The sequence below is a fragment of the Silurus meridionalis genome, chromosome 28 (genome assembly GCF_014805685.1).
Source record: "Silurus meridionalis isolate SWU-2019-XX chromosome 28, ASM1480568v1, whole genome shotgun sequence".
Taxonomy (NCBI): domain Eukaryota; kingdom Metazoa; phylum Chordata; class Actinopteri; order Siluriformes; family Siluridae; genus Silurus; species Silurus meridionalis.
Window position 1 is genome coordinate 10,523,381 of NC_060911.1, and position 16,572 is coordinate 10,539,952.

The window sequence follows — 16,572 nt, forward strand, 5'->3', positions numbered from 1 at the left end:
AAGAAGATTGGTAACAACCTGAAACTGAGTTACAGTACAGTGATCAGTGTCATACAGAGGTTTTCCAAGATGGGTTCCACTCTGAACAGACCTTGCAAGGGTCCATCAATGAAGTTGACACCTCGTGCTGTGCATTAGGTGCAGAAACTGATTAAAAAAAAAACAGACAGAAGGTCTTCTTGTCAGTGCTCAGACCATACGCCACACACTGCAACAAGTCGGTTTGCGTGGCCAACGTCCCAGAAGGAAGCCTCTTCTGAAGCTGGCTCACAAGTAAACCCACAAACAGTTTGCTTAAGGACAACCTGTCCAAGAACATGATTTACTAGAACCATGTCCTGTGGTCTGATGAGACTAAGATAAACTTGTTTGGCTCAGATGGTGTCCAGCATGTGTGGTGACGTCCTGGTGAGGAGAACCAAGAAAATTGTGTCTTGTCTACAGTCAAACATGGTGGTGGTAGCATCATGGTCTGGGGCTGCATGAGTGCTGCTGGTACTGGGGAGGTGCAGTTCATTAAGGAAACATGGTTTCCAACATGTACTGTGACATTCTGAAGATGAACATGATGCCCTTCCTTAAAGAACTGGGCTGAACAGCAGTTTTCCAAGATAATAACGAGCCTAAAAACAAAGCCAAGATGACAACTGCCTTGCTGAGGAAGCTGAAGGTGAAGGTGATGGAGTGGCCAAATATGTCTCCAGACCTGAACCCTATTAAGCACCTGTGAGGCATCCTCAAGCTGAAGGTGGAGAAGTGCCATGTGACTAACATCCAATAAATCTGTGATGTCATTATGGAGGAGTGGAAGAGGATCTTAGTAACAACCTGTGCAGCTCTGGTGAATTCCATGCCCAGGAGGATTAAGGCAGTGCTTCATAACAACAGTGCTCACACACAATATTCACACTTTGGATGCAGTTTTGACATGTTTACTGAGGGTGTACTCACTTTGTTGCCAGTTATTTAGACAATAATGGCTGTATGTTGAGTTATTTTCAGGGGACATTAGATCTATTTTGATATAAAGCTGCACATTGACTACTCAAAAATATAAAATATAAGTTTCATTTCTATAGTTTTGTCTCTTGAGAACAAATAAATAAAGTTGCTGATATGTGTACTCACTTTTGTGAGATACTGTGTATAACATATATCAACATGATATATGAATTTTAATTTATGAATTATGAATTTATATTAGCGCAGGATGTGTGTAAGCACAATATGTGTAGAGAATGTAGAATATAAAAATTTACAATATGGCCTTTGTGAAGAATAAACATTTTAAGCATGACTGATGGGATTTATGTGAATTGCTAATGCTTTACAGTAAGATTACATGTAACATTGTCATCAACTGAAGTTAGTAGGTGCTTTAGTATTGTTTTTTTGTTTGTTTGTTTGTTAATTCAAACATTTACAATTACATTTTCAAATTAAGTTAATTTACATTTTATCTGTTAACTTAAAAAGTACAGCAAGCACAATCTGACGTCAAAACAAACTGCATGGGATGTCAGTGATTCGCCTCTAGAGGCCGCTGTTACACTGTATAATGACAGCAGACCTTCTCAGATGCACCCCGGAAAAACTATCAGTATGAAATCTGGCAATAGCGGATAATTTGAGGATAGCACTCAACTATCACCGCCGCTTAATCGGCAAAACCCGATGAACCACTTGACCTCTGGTACGCAGGGCCTAAAGGGAACTTTAATGACTTGGAAAGCTATTCTGTCACTCATGCAGTAGCATTTTAAGGGTAAAATGTAAAGTACTGCAGCAAAACAGAGAACAGGAACAAAACTTGTGGTCCTTGCAAATTCAAGAACAATATTACATTACAAATCCAATCATGTTTTAAAGGAAATAAACAGTAAGAGACAATTATGTTTCATCTTTATAAATATTTATCTATGTTACTGGCCACAGTGTAATCTGATACAAGATGCCTGAACACTGACACTGGTAAACCACAATGATTTTGTCATTAGCCTGATTTCGTTCTGCATATTCTGTATGGACTGTTTATAAATAGTCCCAAAATGAATAGTCTGTATACTGTAGATAATCTTATTTTAATACGAATGCTTTATAAAGTTCAGTTATGCACAAGAGCTCTTTAGATGTTTAGATGTTTAGTTATCGTTATCAACATAGAGTCCGCTGGTAGGTAAACACAAATTTTATGTGAGATGGCATCAGATTTTTTTTTATAATAATTACAGATTCGTTTGTTTCTTTACATTGTGTCTAACTGAAATTGCAACCTTCTTCCCATCAACGAGTTCCACTCTCTTTCAATTTACACGGTCAAATTCCTTTGTCATTAGTGAGCCATAAACACTGTCATAAACACTACTAGTGATTATAGCAAAATCAATTATAACATTGATCCCAATATTGATTTTAATATTTGCTCTTAATCAGTATACAGTGGAACCTCGGAGCTCGCGGCCTTAGCGCTCGCGACCTCGCATGCTCGCGACTTTCATTCCGACCGGCGACTCTCATTCAGATCGGCTCGTGAGCAACCGCGAGCTGCTCAAAACGCTAGTTTTAACATTTCTAATCAAGGTTTATCTCATTAAAACACACTTCAGCATACTATATAAAGTGAGTACCCATTACTGTATTTTCTGTACTGTATTGTACTGTATTTTCTGTACTTCTCTACTGCATACTTTACTGTACCTGTACTTTATTTTTTTTAATTAAGCATTGTAATTGCTGTTAATTTACATAAAGTATTGTTAAAATAGTCTAATAATTAAGTGTTATGGAGTGAAATAGTGTTATTTACTCATTTAAATCGATTTCGTATAGTGTTCTTTGGGTTTCTACTGGGTTGGAAGGGGCGTATCAAAAGGTCGCGAAAATTCGGAACTCGCGACCGGTCTTGGTCCCTAACCCCTGCGAGCTCCGAGGTTCCACTGTATTGACATTCAGTAAGCCAAATGATTGTATAATGAAGATGCTACCTCTATCCTGCTGAACCCAGTCACTAGGCTTCAGCTCGCTCAGCTCTCTGCCTGCATTTTTCAAAGGCACAAAGGAACTGTGCTCAAAGTCCACCAGCTTCTCAAACTTCCACATCGGAATGCACTCATCCTCTGCCAGTTCTGACAGAACAGGAAATGTTTGGAAAATTGTCTAGATAAGAAGAATCAGTGTTTTAATGTATCGTGGCTAAAAAAAACACAAAATGTTAGACAACAGAACATTGTGAAAACTATTACTTTTTTGTGAAATCATTAGAGTAATAAAAGTAAGTAATAGAGTAATGAAAGCTAAGGCTCACCTCTACACTATAATCGTTTATAGGATGAAAAGCACTGAAGAAAAAATGCTCCTGGATTCTGGACCAGTTCTTTACGGCATTGCTGTAGAGTTACATATGTGAGTGCATAAATCAAATTTATGAAAAAAATCATTACAATACACTATATGGAAAATTTAAAGAGACACTGAGCCCTGAGCACTGTTATAGAGCTCTGACCTCAACCCTATTGAACACTTTTGGGATAATTTGGAATGCTGACTGCACCCCAGGCCTCACCTTACCCACACCAGTACCTGACATTACTAATACAATACCACTTTGTGGCTAAATGAGCACAAAACTCCACAGTAGAACATCTTCCCAGAAGAGTGGAAGTTATTATAACAGTAAATGTGGACTAAATGTGGAAATGGGATGCTCAGAAATGACGAATTTTTTGGTCAGGTGTCCACAAACATTTGTCGACAAACTGTATCTTTAACATAGCAGTCACACAATTCAATGTTGATAAAACCATAATTGAACAGGGAAATGAATTATTTAAAATGGACCATGCTAACAAATAGGACTCACCCAGTACTCTGCAAGACCTCGGCTTGATGTAGGCACGCCTCAACAACTGTAGCTAGTCCCTTCAGGGAGGCTGAACTGCACTGTTCTTTTGCAGCCAGGTGACGTGCTCCCTCCAAACCCCACACTCTTTTCAGTGCCAGAAATGCATAAAGACGGACTGTAAAGTTATGACTGAAACACCAAAGCAAAATCACCTCTAGAGCCTTCTGCCACTGCCTTGCCTGAAAGAGAAGTGTATGGAGAAAAATAAAAACTAATACTAAAAAAATAAATACTAACAACTCCAATGGGTCGAAATCGGCAGATATATCCTGAAACTGTACGGTCGACAGATTTCCCCATTCCATTAATATTCCAATACATTTACATTTTACATTTAGGGTACTTAGCAGATGCCCTTATACAGAACAACTTACATTTATCTCATTAATACAATTCAGCAGCTATGGCCTTGCTTAGAGGCCCAGAAATGGCAATTTGGCATCACTGGGATTTGACCTTGTGACCTTCTGAGAAAAAGTCTAATGTTATAACCAGTTAGTGGCCACTTCACACATTTATATATGTATACACACACACACACACTGTAGCACTAACACTAAAAATGAACCAATAATCTGTAATACACAGGATTCATTATTTTGTTATGCATATTTAAAAACACCAGACCAAAATCACAAAACAGATTTGAATTAAATTGACATGTGCACTCTATTTCTCAAACACACTGCAAATTCATAGATGAGATGCAACTTCAGAAACACATCAAAACTAAAGGCTGTTGCAAAAAAAATCCCCCAAAAAAACATTTACAGGTAATGGAAGCATGCACTGTTTGACATCAAGTAACATGTTTCTGTGTTTAGAAAAAGTGTTCTTATTGTGCGTAGAACAATTGTTTTTTTCTGTGTCAAATCATATTTGTGTGTTATAAATATGCTTGACTCAGGAAGCACTGTGCAAAAAATGACTGTCTTGACTGCTTCGTTTCAAATCCGCAGTGGTGATGGTTGTGTACAAAGGCAAACTTAGAAAAATTGAGTCCCTGTCCTAATACTTATGAAACAGACTTATACAGTGTTATTACAAGTTAATATGGCATTTAAAATCACAAATAATCTAATAAAGACCTCAAAATTTTACAATATTTGTTACAATCCTGTTTATTACTGTGCATGTCGGAAGGTGATTCATTATAGAAAATGAAACATTATTTTGGATATGTAAGTAATGGCTGTATGTTTTCCCTGTTGTTCTGCTGTTCAAAGTGTATGACAGTATATAATTATTATTATAATTACTGGTTTGAGCAACATAAAGCTTCATATGATGCACTCCCTCCTCTCCGACAAGGCATTAGGAAGCCCATATTATTGAATTAGCGATATCTAGCTAACATTCACTGCTTTGAGACAAACAAAGCAGTTCCCAGTTGAAATATGCTTTGGTTTCAGAATTCACCCAAGTACATGAGATCCAAATTCTTTTTCAAACTGTTTTTCTTTTTACTTCTTTTACATCAAATTAACTTCTTTCTGTGATTTGGTTCCAGATGTTGGCTTTTTCAGCTGCTTTTAATCAGTTATAACTGCCTAACATACAATTAAATATAGCTTCCTCTTTTCCTCCTGCAAAGTCTTTATTGCAGTTGACTCGTTATTCTAGCTTCAACAAAAATCTACGTTTCGTCAATCTCTAGATCAGGGGCCTGATACGTCCCTGGTGCGCAATACGTCGATCGCGATCTACCGGTCAAACGCATAGGTAGAGTGGGTAGATTGCATGACATTTAAAAATATATATATTTATTTATGCAAATTTATAGTAGATCCTTTTAACTTTTTTATACGTAGCTTGCATGCTGAAAAAGTGTGTGCACCCCTGCTCTAGATGAATGTTGGCGTCTCTAATCTGCAGACCTCTAGATTTTATGTGGGAAAAGTTACAACACAGTACATTAGCACAGAATATAAAAAAATAATATAAAACAGAGGTATTATCATACCTTATCCTGTAGTTTAGGGAGCAGGATGCCCAGGTGCACCAAGACAGAAAGGAATGTACAGATGCTTGTCTTGGTTTTCTCTTGATCCTGCCAAACCAGTCAGATGCATTGCTCTTTGGAATAATACTGGGGTCTCATTTATAAACCGCACTAACACATAGGTTTTGTGTACATATGCATATGTAGTGTATTTATGCATAATAAGTACATATCTATGTATCTATGCGTAGAAGCGCTTTCTTTGGGTATGAGATTTGCATTAATCTTACTCTAAATAAGTGTGATATAATTAAAACTGCACAAACATTTTACTGTAGCATTTAATTGGACAAGCAAACATAATTGAATTGCAAAAAATCTGTACTCAACAATTATTTTGAAATTTGTGTTAAATACTTTTGCACATTTGTTTCTTTTTTCTATGCATTAATAAATGGGATTCCCGGCCCCTAAAATGTATTGAACTATTTAATTTTAGCAAATAGTGCTCACCACATCAAAACAATCCCAGAGATGCTGAATTTGAGAGGGGTTCTGGTGGAGGATCAGAATCAGGGCCCACTCAATCAAGTACTTGACGGAAGGCTGGTTGTTGCCAAAGCCGGCCTCACACACCAGGCCAAACACATTCTCCACCACAAACTCCTATAATTGCAGTCACCATAACAGATTATGTTGTTTTCTTTCATTTTTTATACAATAAAAAACAGTGGGTGCATTTTATATCTGTGCTGCTCACCGGCTTCAGCTTGGGCAGCAGGAGCAGCAATGTTTGCCAAACTCTATTCTTCACTCTGTGCTGCATAGAGTTATTATAATAACGGATCTTTGACCTTGATATCTCCTTATCCTATGAAAGCAGGAGCAAAGATGTAAGATTTGGAGAAGAGAAAGTACATAGTGTATACATCTGAGCTTCTGTAGTTGAGGAAACACATACAGACACTTATTCTTAAATACACAAACCTTTTTGATTAACCACTGCACTAGTTTTTCCATCAGCCTCTGATGTAGACTATTGGAGGGTTCGAGACGACTCAGAAAGGCCAATATGCACAAACGTGGAAACTGATCGTCCCTGCTCCAACTTAAAAGTAAAAGTGAAGAAATATTTTAAGAGCATACTAGATATTTTATATACATATTAATAAAGCTGGTCTAAACTACATTCTTTGTTTCAGGATAAACAAGTACATAGCCCAACCTGTTAATCACTACATTTGCTGCAATCTCATCCCCGAGCTGTTTGACATAAGTCTGAACCTCTTGAAGGAGTCTAAAGAACAAAAACAACTGCAGTAAAAAGACTGTAGGCAGATCTCTGTTTACTACTGGGAATTCAAGTGAGTCATAGCAACAGACTTGCAAACAAATCATTGGTTAATTTAATGCCTTGTATTTTTTTGAGATACCTTTGATCTTTTCTGTAGAGCGGCCCATGGATGCAAGCCTCAATCAGTATGTCCAAGTGATTTAAGGCACTCTCGAAAGCTGTGTCTGTCTGGTTGTTAGGGTCAGAGGGAAGCCAGGTGTTGCAGCAGTGCTCAATGAGCACATTAAAAACTCCAAACTTAGCCTGGGAGAGCTCAATCAGCTCATGTGTAACCTTCCAAAAGACATTTCATAGTATAAATGTTTTTTATAACACAAAATTTGTACCCATACTATATATTATATGCTTTATATATATATATATATATATATATATATATATATATATATATATATATATATATATATATATATATACACATATATACACATATACATATATATATACAGTGAGGAAAATAAGTATTTGAACACCCTGCTATTTTGCAAGTTCTCCCACTTAGAAATCATGGAGGGGTCTAAAATTGTCATCATAGGTGCATGTCCACTGAGAGACGTAATCTAAAAAAAAATAATCCAGAAATCACAATGTATGATTTTTTTACTATTTATTTGTATGATACAGCTGCAAATAAGTATTTGAACACCTGAGAAAGTCAATGTTAATATTTGGTACAGTAGCCTTTGTTTGCAATTACAGAGGTCAAACGTTTCCTGTAGTTTTTCACCAGGTTTGCACACACTGCAGGAGGATTTTGGCCCACTCCTCCACACAGATCTTTTCTAGATCAGTCAGGTTTCTGGCCTGTCGCTGAGAAACACGGAGTTTGAGCTCATTCCGAAGATTCTCTATTGGGTTTAAGTCTGGAGACTGGCTAGGCCACGCCAGAACCTTGATATGCTTCCTACAGAGCCACTCCTTGGTTATCTTGGCTGTGTGCTTCGGGTCATTGTCATGTTGGAAGACCCAGCCTCGACCCATCTTCAATGCTCTAACTGGAGGAAGGAGGTTGTTCCCCAAAATCTCGCAATACATGGCCCCGGTCATCCTCTCCTTAATACAGTGCAGTCGCCCTGTTCCATGTGCAGAAAAACACCCCCAAAGCATGATGCTACCACCCCCATGCTTCACAGTAGGGATGGTGTTCTTGGTATGGTACTCATCATTCTTCTTCCTCCAAACACGTTTAGTGGAATTATGACCCAAAAGTTCTATTTTGGTCTCATCTGACCACATGACTTTCTCCCATGACTCCTCTGGATCATCCAAACGGTCATTGGCAAACTTAAGACGTGCCTGGACATGTGCTGGTTTAAGCAGGGGAACCTTCCATGCCATGCATGATTTAAAACCATGACGTCTTAGTGTATTACCAACAGTAACCTTGGAAACGGTGGTCCCAGCTCTTTTCAGGTCATTGACCAGCTCCTCCTGTGTAGTTCTGGGCTGATTTCTCACCTTTCTTAGAATCATTGAGACCCCACGAGGTGAGATCTTGCATGGAGCCCCAGTCCGATGGAGATTGACAGTCATGTTTAGCTTCTTCTTTTTTTTCAGTGGACCTTTTTTCACCAAGCTGCTTGGCAATTTCCCCGTAGCCCTTTCCAGCCTTGTGGAGGTGTACAATTTTGTCTCTAGTGTCTTTGGACAGCTCTTTGGTCTTGGCCATGTTAGTAGTTGGATTCTTACTGATTGTATGGGGTGGACAGGTGTCTTTATGCAGCTAACGACCTCAAACAGGTGCATCTAATTTAGGATAATAAATGTAGTGGAGGTGGACATTTTAAAGGCAGACTAACAGGTCTTTGAGGGTCAGAATTCTAGCTGATAGAAAGGTGTTCAAATACTTATTTCCAGCTGTATCACACAAATAAATAGTTTAAAAATCATATATTATGAATTCACAAAAGAAACATTTACTACTGTATTCAGAATGAAATCCTACAAGGACTTCTTAAAGAACCATATGCAACTAAAATGACATCAATTAGTTTTGTAATACAGTAGTAAATGTTTCTTTTGTGAATTCTTCATTGACATAATTATTCAACCCCTTAAAGACTACCACTCTGAAGAACAGAGGTTCAATGAAGTGTTTTCAATCAGGTATTGAAAACACCTGTGGATATCAGGGAGCAGCAATAAAGCCTAATAAGCACCAATTAGGCAGCTTTAAAATGACTGTGATACTCAGCTCCTTCTAGACATTTACTGGTGTGGTTACAAACATGGTGAGGTCAAGAGCATGGTCCAGGAAGACAAGAGAACAGGTGATTACTCTTCACAGGAAGGGCAATGGCTATAAGAAGATTGCAAAGATGTTAAACATACCAAGAGACACCATAGGAAGCATCATTCGCAAATTCAAGGCAAAGGGCACTGTTGAAACGCTACCTGGTCGTGGCAGAAAGAAGATGCTGACTTCGACTGCTGTGCGCTACCTGAAGCGTAGAGTGGAGAAAAGTCCCGTGTGACTGCTGAGGAACTGAGAAAAGATTTGTCAGATGTGGGTACTGAAGTTTCTGCTCAGACAATACGGCGCACCCTGCGTAATGAAGGCCTCCATGCCAGAACTCCCAGGCGCACCTTGCTGTCCCCAAAGAATAAGAAGAGTCGACTGCAGTATGCCAAAAGTCATGTGGACAAACCACAGAAGTTTTGGGATAGTGTTCTGTGGACTGATGAAACAAAATTAGAACTGTTTGGGCCCATGGATCAACGCTATGTTTGGAGGAGGAAGAACAAGGCCTATGAAGAAAAGAACACCTTGTCAAGCATGGCGGGGGTCAATCATGCTTTGGGGCTGTTTTGCTTCTGCAGGTACTGGGAAGCTTCAGCGTGTGCAAGGTACCATGAATTCTCTTCAGTACCAGGAGATATTGGATGACAATGTGATGCAGTCCGTCACAAACCTGAGGCTTGGAAGGCGTTGGACCTTTCAACAGGACAATGATCCCAAGCATACCTCCAAGTCCACTAGAGCATGGTTGCAGATTAAAGGCTGGAACATTTTGAAGTGGCCATCGCAGTCACCAGACTTAAATCCGATTGAGAACCTCTGGTGGGACTTAAAGAAAGCAGTTGCAGTGCGCAAGCCTAAGAATGTGACTGAACTGGAGGCTTTTGCCCATGATGAATGGGCGAAGATACCCGTAGATCGCTGCAAGACACATGTGTCAAGCTATGCTTCACGTTTAAAAGCTGTTATAACTGTAAAAGGATGTTGTACTAAGTACTAAGATTGAATGTCACTTGGGGGTTGAATAATTATGTCAATGAAGAATTCACAAAAGAAACATTTACTACTGTATTACAAAACTAATTGATGTCATTTTAGTTGCATATGGTTCTTTAAGAAGTCCTTGTAGGATTTCATTCTGAATACAATTACAAATGTACACTAAATTCCCTAAAACCATTTACAGCATTGGGGGTTGAATAATTTTGAACACAACTGTATATAACAATGGTCTGACTTACAGGTGTGAGTTCAAACTGTTAAACACACATAGTTCTGTTCAGTTATATATTATATAAGCTATATTAATGCTGCCTTATAATCAACTGTTAACAGACAGTAACAGTTGCATAAAGAGTAAGGCAGCAATTGCAAATACTTCCTAATGCCACGTTACTGAGCTAAATAGATGGTTTTGCATGTCATTTATAAAGACACAAGATGAATTTGAAAAACTAAAGAGGATAATGTTTAAAAAAAAAAGTAATGCATTCTCTGGTGCAACCAACCTCTGCTTCGTGTGCAGTCGTTATTCAGTCTATGTGACAAAAGCCTAGCCATTGATTATCCCTTACTTGTTACATTAATACGTCAATTACATGGAATAATATTTAAGCCTTATCTACTTTTTATTGTCATGTGCAAATTCTGATGTTCTACTCATACACTTCTACACTTACCTTTTGGATGCAGGCAGTTATTTTGTGGTTTTGGTCACCCTGCAGCTCAAGCAAGCTGTGATGGAAGGCCAAGCGTACAAAAGCACGCAGGGCAGGCCAGAAATCATGAGCATTTGTACTTAAGGCATGTACCAGCTTCCAGGACACAGAGACTGCCTGAAGACATAAGGCTTCCTTATGTAGGACCTAGTAAGATAAAAAAGAGTATAAGCAGCTATTATTAAATAAAAAGAGAGACTGGAACATATAAATGACTACATGATTGAATTCTACATCGAAATGTGTTACACTGGTCTACAAAAAAGCATGAAAATGTTACATGAAAAAAACATTGTTATTCGAATCAATACATTTATATTGATTGGTGTGGCACCATCCTCATTACTAGATCACATTTTGCAGAGAAATTATTTTAATGCAATTGTAACCTAAAGCTGTATTTTGGAAACTGAAGCCAATTAACACTTATGACTTCATTTCCCTTTAATAGTGACCCAATTTTGGTAAAATTGTAGCTTCCTTGTAGACCAGAGTTATTGTTAGCGACATGGGCATACATAATGCATGATTATATACTCACAAATAATTAGTTATTTTTTATTCTGCATGTCTTTCAAAATAAATGTGTTTGGTCCTAAACTTAAATCACAAGACGACACATGCATGTGTGCCCACTTTCACAACCCATCAAATGTTAAATGATGGCAGACATGCCATAGATACTTTTGTGCATGTAGGGGTAAGCAACCTCTTTGAATAGGTTTCATGATTAAGCTATGCTATAGACACAAAAAGGCAATTACGTGCTCTTTGATAGGTCTGATAATTAGCTGGTGTTTGTGTTTCATCATCCATTGTAATCAAAATGCACCGGATGTTCATTATAATCATTTTCAACCATATTTTTAATTTGTTGTTAAATTAAGAAAAAAAACCCTACATCAAAAACTGTCAGCGTTTTAATAACAAAATGTAAGTAATGAGTTGACCTGTGGTAAAGCCGCACACATAAAGTCCAGTACAGGCAGAACCAAATCACTTGGCAACAGGGAAAGAGCTTCAACAGCAGCCTGAAATGCCTCCGTAGCTCTAGGGATCTCAGAAAACTTCTGAAGAAAACTGATGCATGTCCACTGGTCTCTGAGGAAGTAAGCCACCACTCTGTTCCAGTCTCTTAGTAGTGGGTCACCATATGTACTGAAAAAATACATATTTGAAATTAATTTGTTTGTTCAGAGTAAATTGAAGTTAAGGTAATGCTGAGCGGTTAACCTTACAAATATTTCACTAGGATTATTACCAATATCAATATCAATATCAATATTTGTGCTATATTCAATCAATGATTTTCTGTAAATGATTTATCACTATGCATCTAGGGCCAATCTCTAAAACATTTGGTATGAGGAATAAATACAGCCTGGATGGAAGGCCAGGGCAAAACAGTGTAACATGCTCACAGACATTTAGACTGGTTCATACCTTGATTCATTTTGGCACAACCAACCAACCTCTTGTGACCAAACCAGAAGAAAGCAACACAACCATGAAAAAGAGGAATAGGAGATGCTATACTGTAAAAATATCCTCTGATATTATAAATTCATACTGCTTTTAAACATTAAATTAATTACTGATTCATGAACAAAATGTCTAAATGAAAGATTTACGCCTACGAACAAGAAATGGTTGATCTAAGTGACCAGAGCACTCAGACTACACTTAAGCTGAACAAAACTCTTCCCTGATTTTATATCCTCACACCTCTCTCTACAGCGCAAGATCCCAACTTTGGTAATAGGGCGCCCCCTATCCTACACATCCTGTTATTAGCGGAAGTCAGGTGTGTCAGAGAAGTATGTGAGGGTGGTGCAGGACATGTATGAGGACAGTGGGACAGCAGTGAAGTGTGCTATTCGTCCACTGCAAACGATCCAAAACGCAGTTGCACGACTTGTGTTCAATCAGCCCAAGTTCTCCCACACCACCCCACTGCTGTGTTTCCTTCACTGGCTTCCAGTAGCTGCACGTATCAGATTCAAAACACTGATGCTTGCCTACAAGGCCAAAAATGGACCAGCACCATCTTACCTCAGTGACCTTATCACATCTCGCACTGCACCACGCTGTCTGAGATCCTCCAGCACTGCTCGACTGGTACCACCTTCTCTCAGAATTAGAGGTAAGTACACTTTAAGGCTCTTCTCTGTTCTGGCACCGAGGTGGAGGAATGAACTTCCCCTAGATGTCCGTACAGCAGAGTCCCTGATTATCTTCAAGCGACGACTGAAGACCTACCTCTTCCTTAAATACCTAAATTAGCACTTTCCAAGTTTGTAGAATTCGAGTTATATTTATATTAAGTTTGTAATCTTGCGTACCAGTGTAGATTTATTCATTACTAGAGATTTAAAGCACTTTTGTACGTGTGTCTGCTAAATGCCGCAAATGTAAATGTAAATGTAAATGCTATAGGAATGACAGACTGGTTCAAGGTGGAGGTTGGACTGCATCGGCTCTGAGCCCTTTCCTGTTTGCAGTGGTGATGGACAGGTTGATGGACGAGGTCAGACAGGAGTCTCCATGGACTATGATGTTTGCGGATGATATTGTGATTTGTGGAGAGAGTAGGGAGAAGGTTAAAAAGAGCCTGGAGAGGTGGAGGTATGTGATAAAGAGAAGGGGAATGAAAGTCAGTAGGAGTAAGACAGAGTACATGTGTGTGAATGAGAGGGAGGGCAGTAAAGTGGTGTGGTTGCAGGGAGAAGAGGTGGAGGAGTTCAAGTACCTGGGATCAACAGTGCAAAGTAATGGAGATTGTGTTAGAGAAGTGAAGAAAAGAGTGCAGGCAGGGTGGAGTGGGTGGAGAAGAGTGATAGCAGGAGTGATTTGTGAGAGAAGAGTATCTGTGAGAGTAAAAGGGAAAGTTTATAGGACTGTTGTATGTTTTAGAGACAGTGACATTGAGTAAAAGACAGGAGGTGGAGCTGGAGGTAGCAGAGCTGAAGATGTTGAGCTTTTCGTTGGAAGTGATGAGGATGGACAGGATTAGAAATAAGTTTATTAGAGAGACAGCGCATGGAGGACGTTTTGAAGACAACATGAGGGAGGAGTGATTGAGATGGTTTGGACATCCCAGAGGAGGGACATGGGGTACATCGGTAGGAGAATGCTGAGGATGGATCCACTAGGAAGGAGGAAAAGAGGAAGACCAAGGAGGAGGTTTATGGATGCGGTGAGGGAAGACATGCAGGTAGTTGGTTTGAAAGTAGCAGATGTAGAAGACAGGCTGGTGTGGAGACAGATGAACCGCTGTGGTGACCCCTAATGGGAGCAGCTGAAATAAGATGAAGTTAGGTCAGGTATGGATACACCAGATCCAGAGTTGGGAACCGTTGGGAACTGTATTACCTCCTCCTTCCTCTTTCTTTTCCCAATAAGCCTTTTAATACTGCTTCAAATTCATCAAATAGAAATATTGACAATATCTCTGACTTCTGCCTCAAATGTTTTCTTTTGTGGCACCCGACAGCAGCTTCCTTCAATCAAATTAGCTTTTTATCTAAAATTGTACCTTTGAGTTTACCTGAACTACCTAAACATATTTATACACAGTACCCCCCATCACTGTAATAGGATGTGTAGAATGTACAAATGTACAATCTATCATAAAACCATTAAAAACTTGGCACAAATCCTGACCCTCATCAGGACAATCACAGAACAAGCTGGTAAATTTATAAAGCAGAGATATTAGAGATTATGTTGACACAATGATAATAGACAAACAGCTTTTCAGATCCTCTTTTGAAGATTATGCTCCCTGGAGATAAAGAACTAAAGGCTTTGACTGGACACAGACGAGATAGAGAAGACGTAAAGACGTCATAAAATTAAAACACTTGGTAACTAGAAAGACACAAAAATCTATTTCTAATTTGAAACATACCAGCCAGAGATATCCACTGTAGAGGAAGGCTTCAGTAAGGTCTGATTGAAGAACAGAGGCATGGATGAAGAGGATGAAGATGGACAGAAATAGGCGGTGAGGGAGCAAAGTGATCTCATAGCCTCCGACTGGGAGTCAAACACACACTGTTCAGCCAGCTCACATAGCAAGGCTAATGTTGCCATGCTAACCGCTTTTTGTACCTGTCCAGAAATGGATGGATTCTGGAAAACATTATTGTAAAAGTCAAACAAACACCAGAGAAATTATAGATAAGCTTAAATACTACATACATTGTTATAGCACATACAGGTAGCTGGTGGTTTTAATGTTTCGGCTTATCTGTGTATTTATTATGTAGGTTAGTGAAAGCTCAAAAGGGACCAGTTCACAGAAATGGTTCAGTAAATGGGCTTGATGACTGATAGTGTCAACATACTAATATAGCAACCACATTTTTATATATGGTCACTGTCTTTTGCGTTTCGTTCAAGCTATCTAAGAGTGCACAAAAAGCATTGCACAGTACCTCGTCAGATGGTTCACTGAGAAATCTCAGACAGTTGGTAGTGAGTCTGGACACATAGTTTTTCTGCAAGTTACACCTGTAGCCTGGCACTTTGTTGTAGGTTCTTATCAGCACCCGTAGAAGAGACAGATACAGATGTGCCCTGCCTATATCGGAAAACTACAAAAATAAATAAATAAACAAACAGTTCAAGCACATATATGCGTTTTTATAAAGTGTTGGTGGGTTTATGTAGCACTCACCTCCTGTAGGTCTCCATTCAGCCTTCTTAGTATGTACTCTTGGACTGGTTCTGTCACGTCCAACAGCAGCTGTGTCAGGGCACCTGCCATCTTACCTCCTAGAAAACCAGAAATTAAAGTTCACCACTAGTTTTTTAGAAATATAACCTTGGTAGCATTTTCACTCAGAACACATACCATTCTCCCTATTTTTGTCAATTAGCACCAGAAGCCTTAACATGAGCTGGAGACTCTTGTCAGTTTTGCCCAGAGGCAAGTAAACGCTGGTGTTGAGCCGGTGCAGGATATCAAGTAAAGGGCAGAAAAGCTGTTCCAGTGTCATGTCCTCAGAACTCTGCTTCTCTTTTCTCTTCCATTCCAAGTCTGCAGAGAGGAGAAGGGTGCGAGCTAACACTTCCGCCTCGCCTACTACGGGTAGCTGGTTTGCCTGATCTATTAAAAACAAAACCGGAGTGATTATTTATCAAATAAATAAAAAAAATAAATCAACATTTGGACACACAAACATAAATTAAATAAATGCATGTGCATTTAATGGTTTATGCACACAGTAATAATCAGTGATGTGGCGTGCATTTCACACCCAGGCCTTCAGCGGTGTCCTACCTGAATCAATCCACCTCGTAATACCACCATTATGATGCCACGGCTATAGAAACCATTTACATTAGCATCAGAAATGCAGTATAACAGAGCGCTACATCACAGACAGGTACATCATACAGAGTGGATGAATG

The 16,572-nt window shown here is 39.0% G+C and overlaps 1 protein-coding gene across 1 annotated transcript in view; it reads right to left on the reverse strand.

Moving 5' to 3' along the window:
* The window catches only part of tarbp1 (TAR (HIV-1) RNA binding protein 1), a 34,315-nt gene that overhangs the window by 10,011 nt on the left and 7,732 nt on the right, over positions 1-16,572 (reverse strand). Inside the window, exons 11-25 of the mRNA XM_046843045.1 lie at positions 16,013-16,267; positions 15,836-15,933; positions 15,594-15,752; positions 15,065-15,288; positions 12,105-12,312; positions 11,116-11,301; positions 7,277-7,470; positions 7,069-7,140; positions 6,831-6,951; positions 6,604-6,714; positions 6,357-6,509; positions 5,865-5,951; positions 3,860-4,080; positions 3,305-3,386; positions 2,985-3,156 (exon numbers count right to left, since the gene is read on the reverse strand). Coding sequence (XP_046699001.1) covers positions 2,985-3,156; positions 3,305-3,386; positions 3,860-4,080; positions 5,865-5,951; positions 6,357-6,509; positions 6,604-6,714; positions 6,831-6,951; positions 7,069-7,140; positions 7,277-7,470; positions 11,116-11,301; positions 12,105-12,312; positions 15,065-15,288; positions 15,594-15,752; positions 15,836-15,933; positions 16,013-16,267 — 2,343 coding nt within the window. The remainder of the gene's footprint in view (positions 1-2,984; positions 3,157-3,304; positions 3,387-3,859; positions 4,081-5,864; positions 5,952-6,356; positions 6,510-6,603; positions 6,715-6,830; positions 6,952-7,068; positions 7,141-7,276; positions 7,471-11,115; positions 11,302-12,104; positions 12,313-15,064; positions 15,289-15,593; positions 15,753-15,835; positions 15,934-16,012; positions 16,268-16,572) is intronic.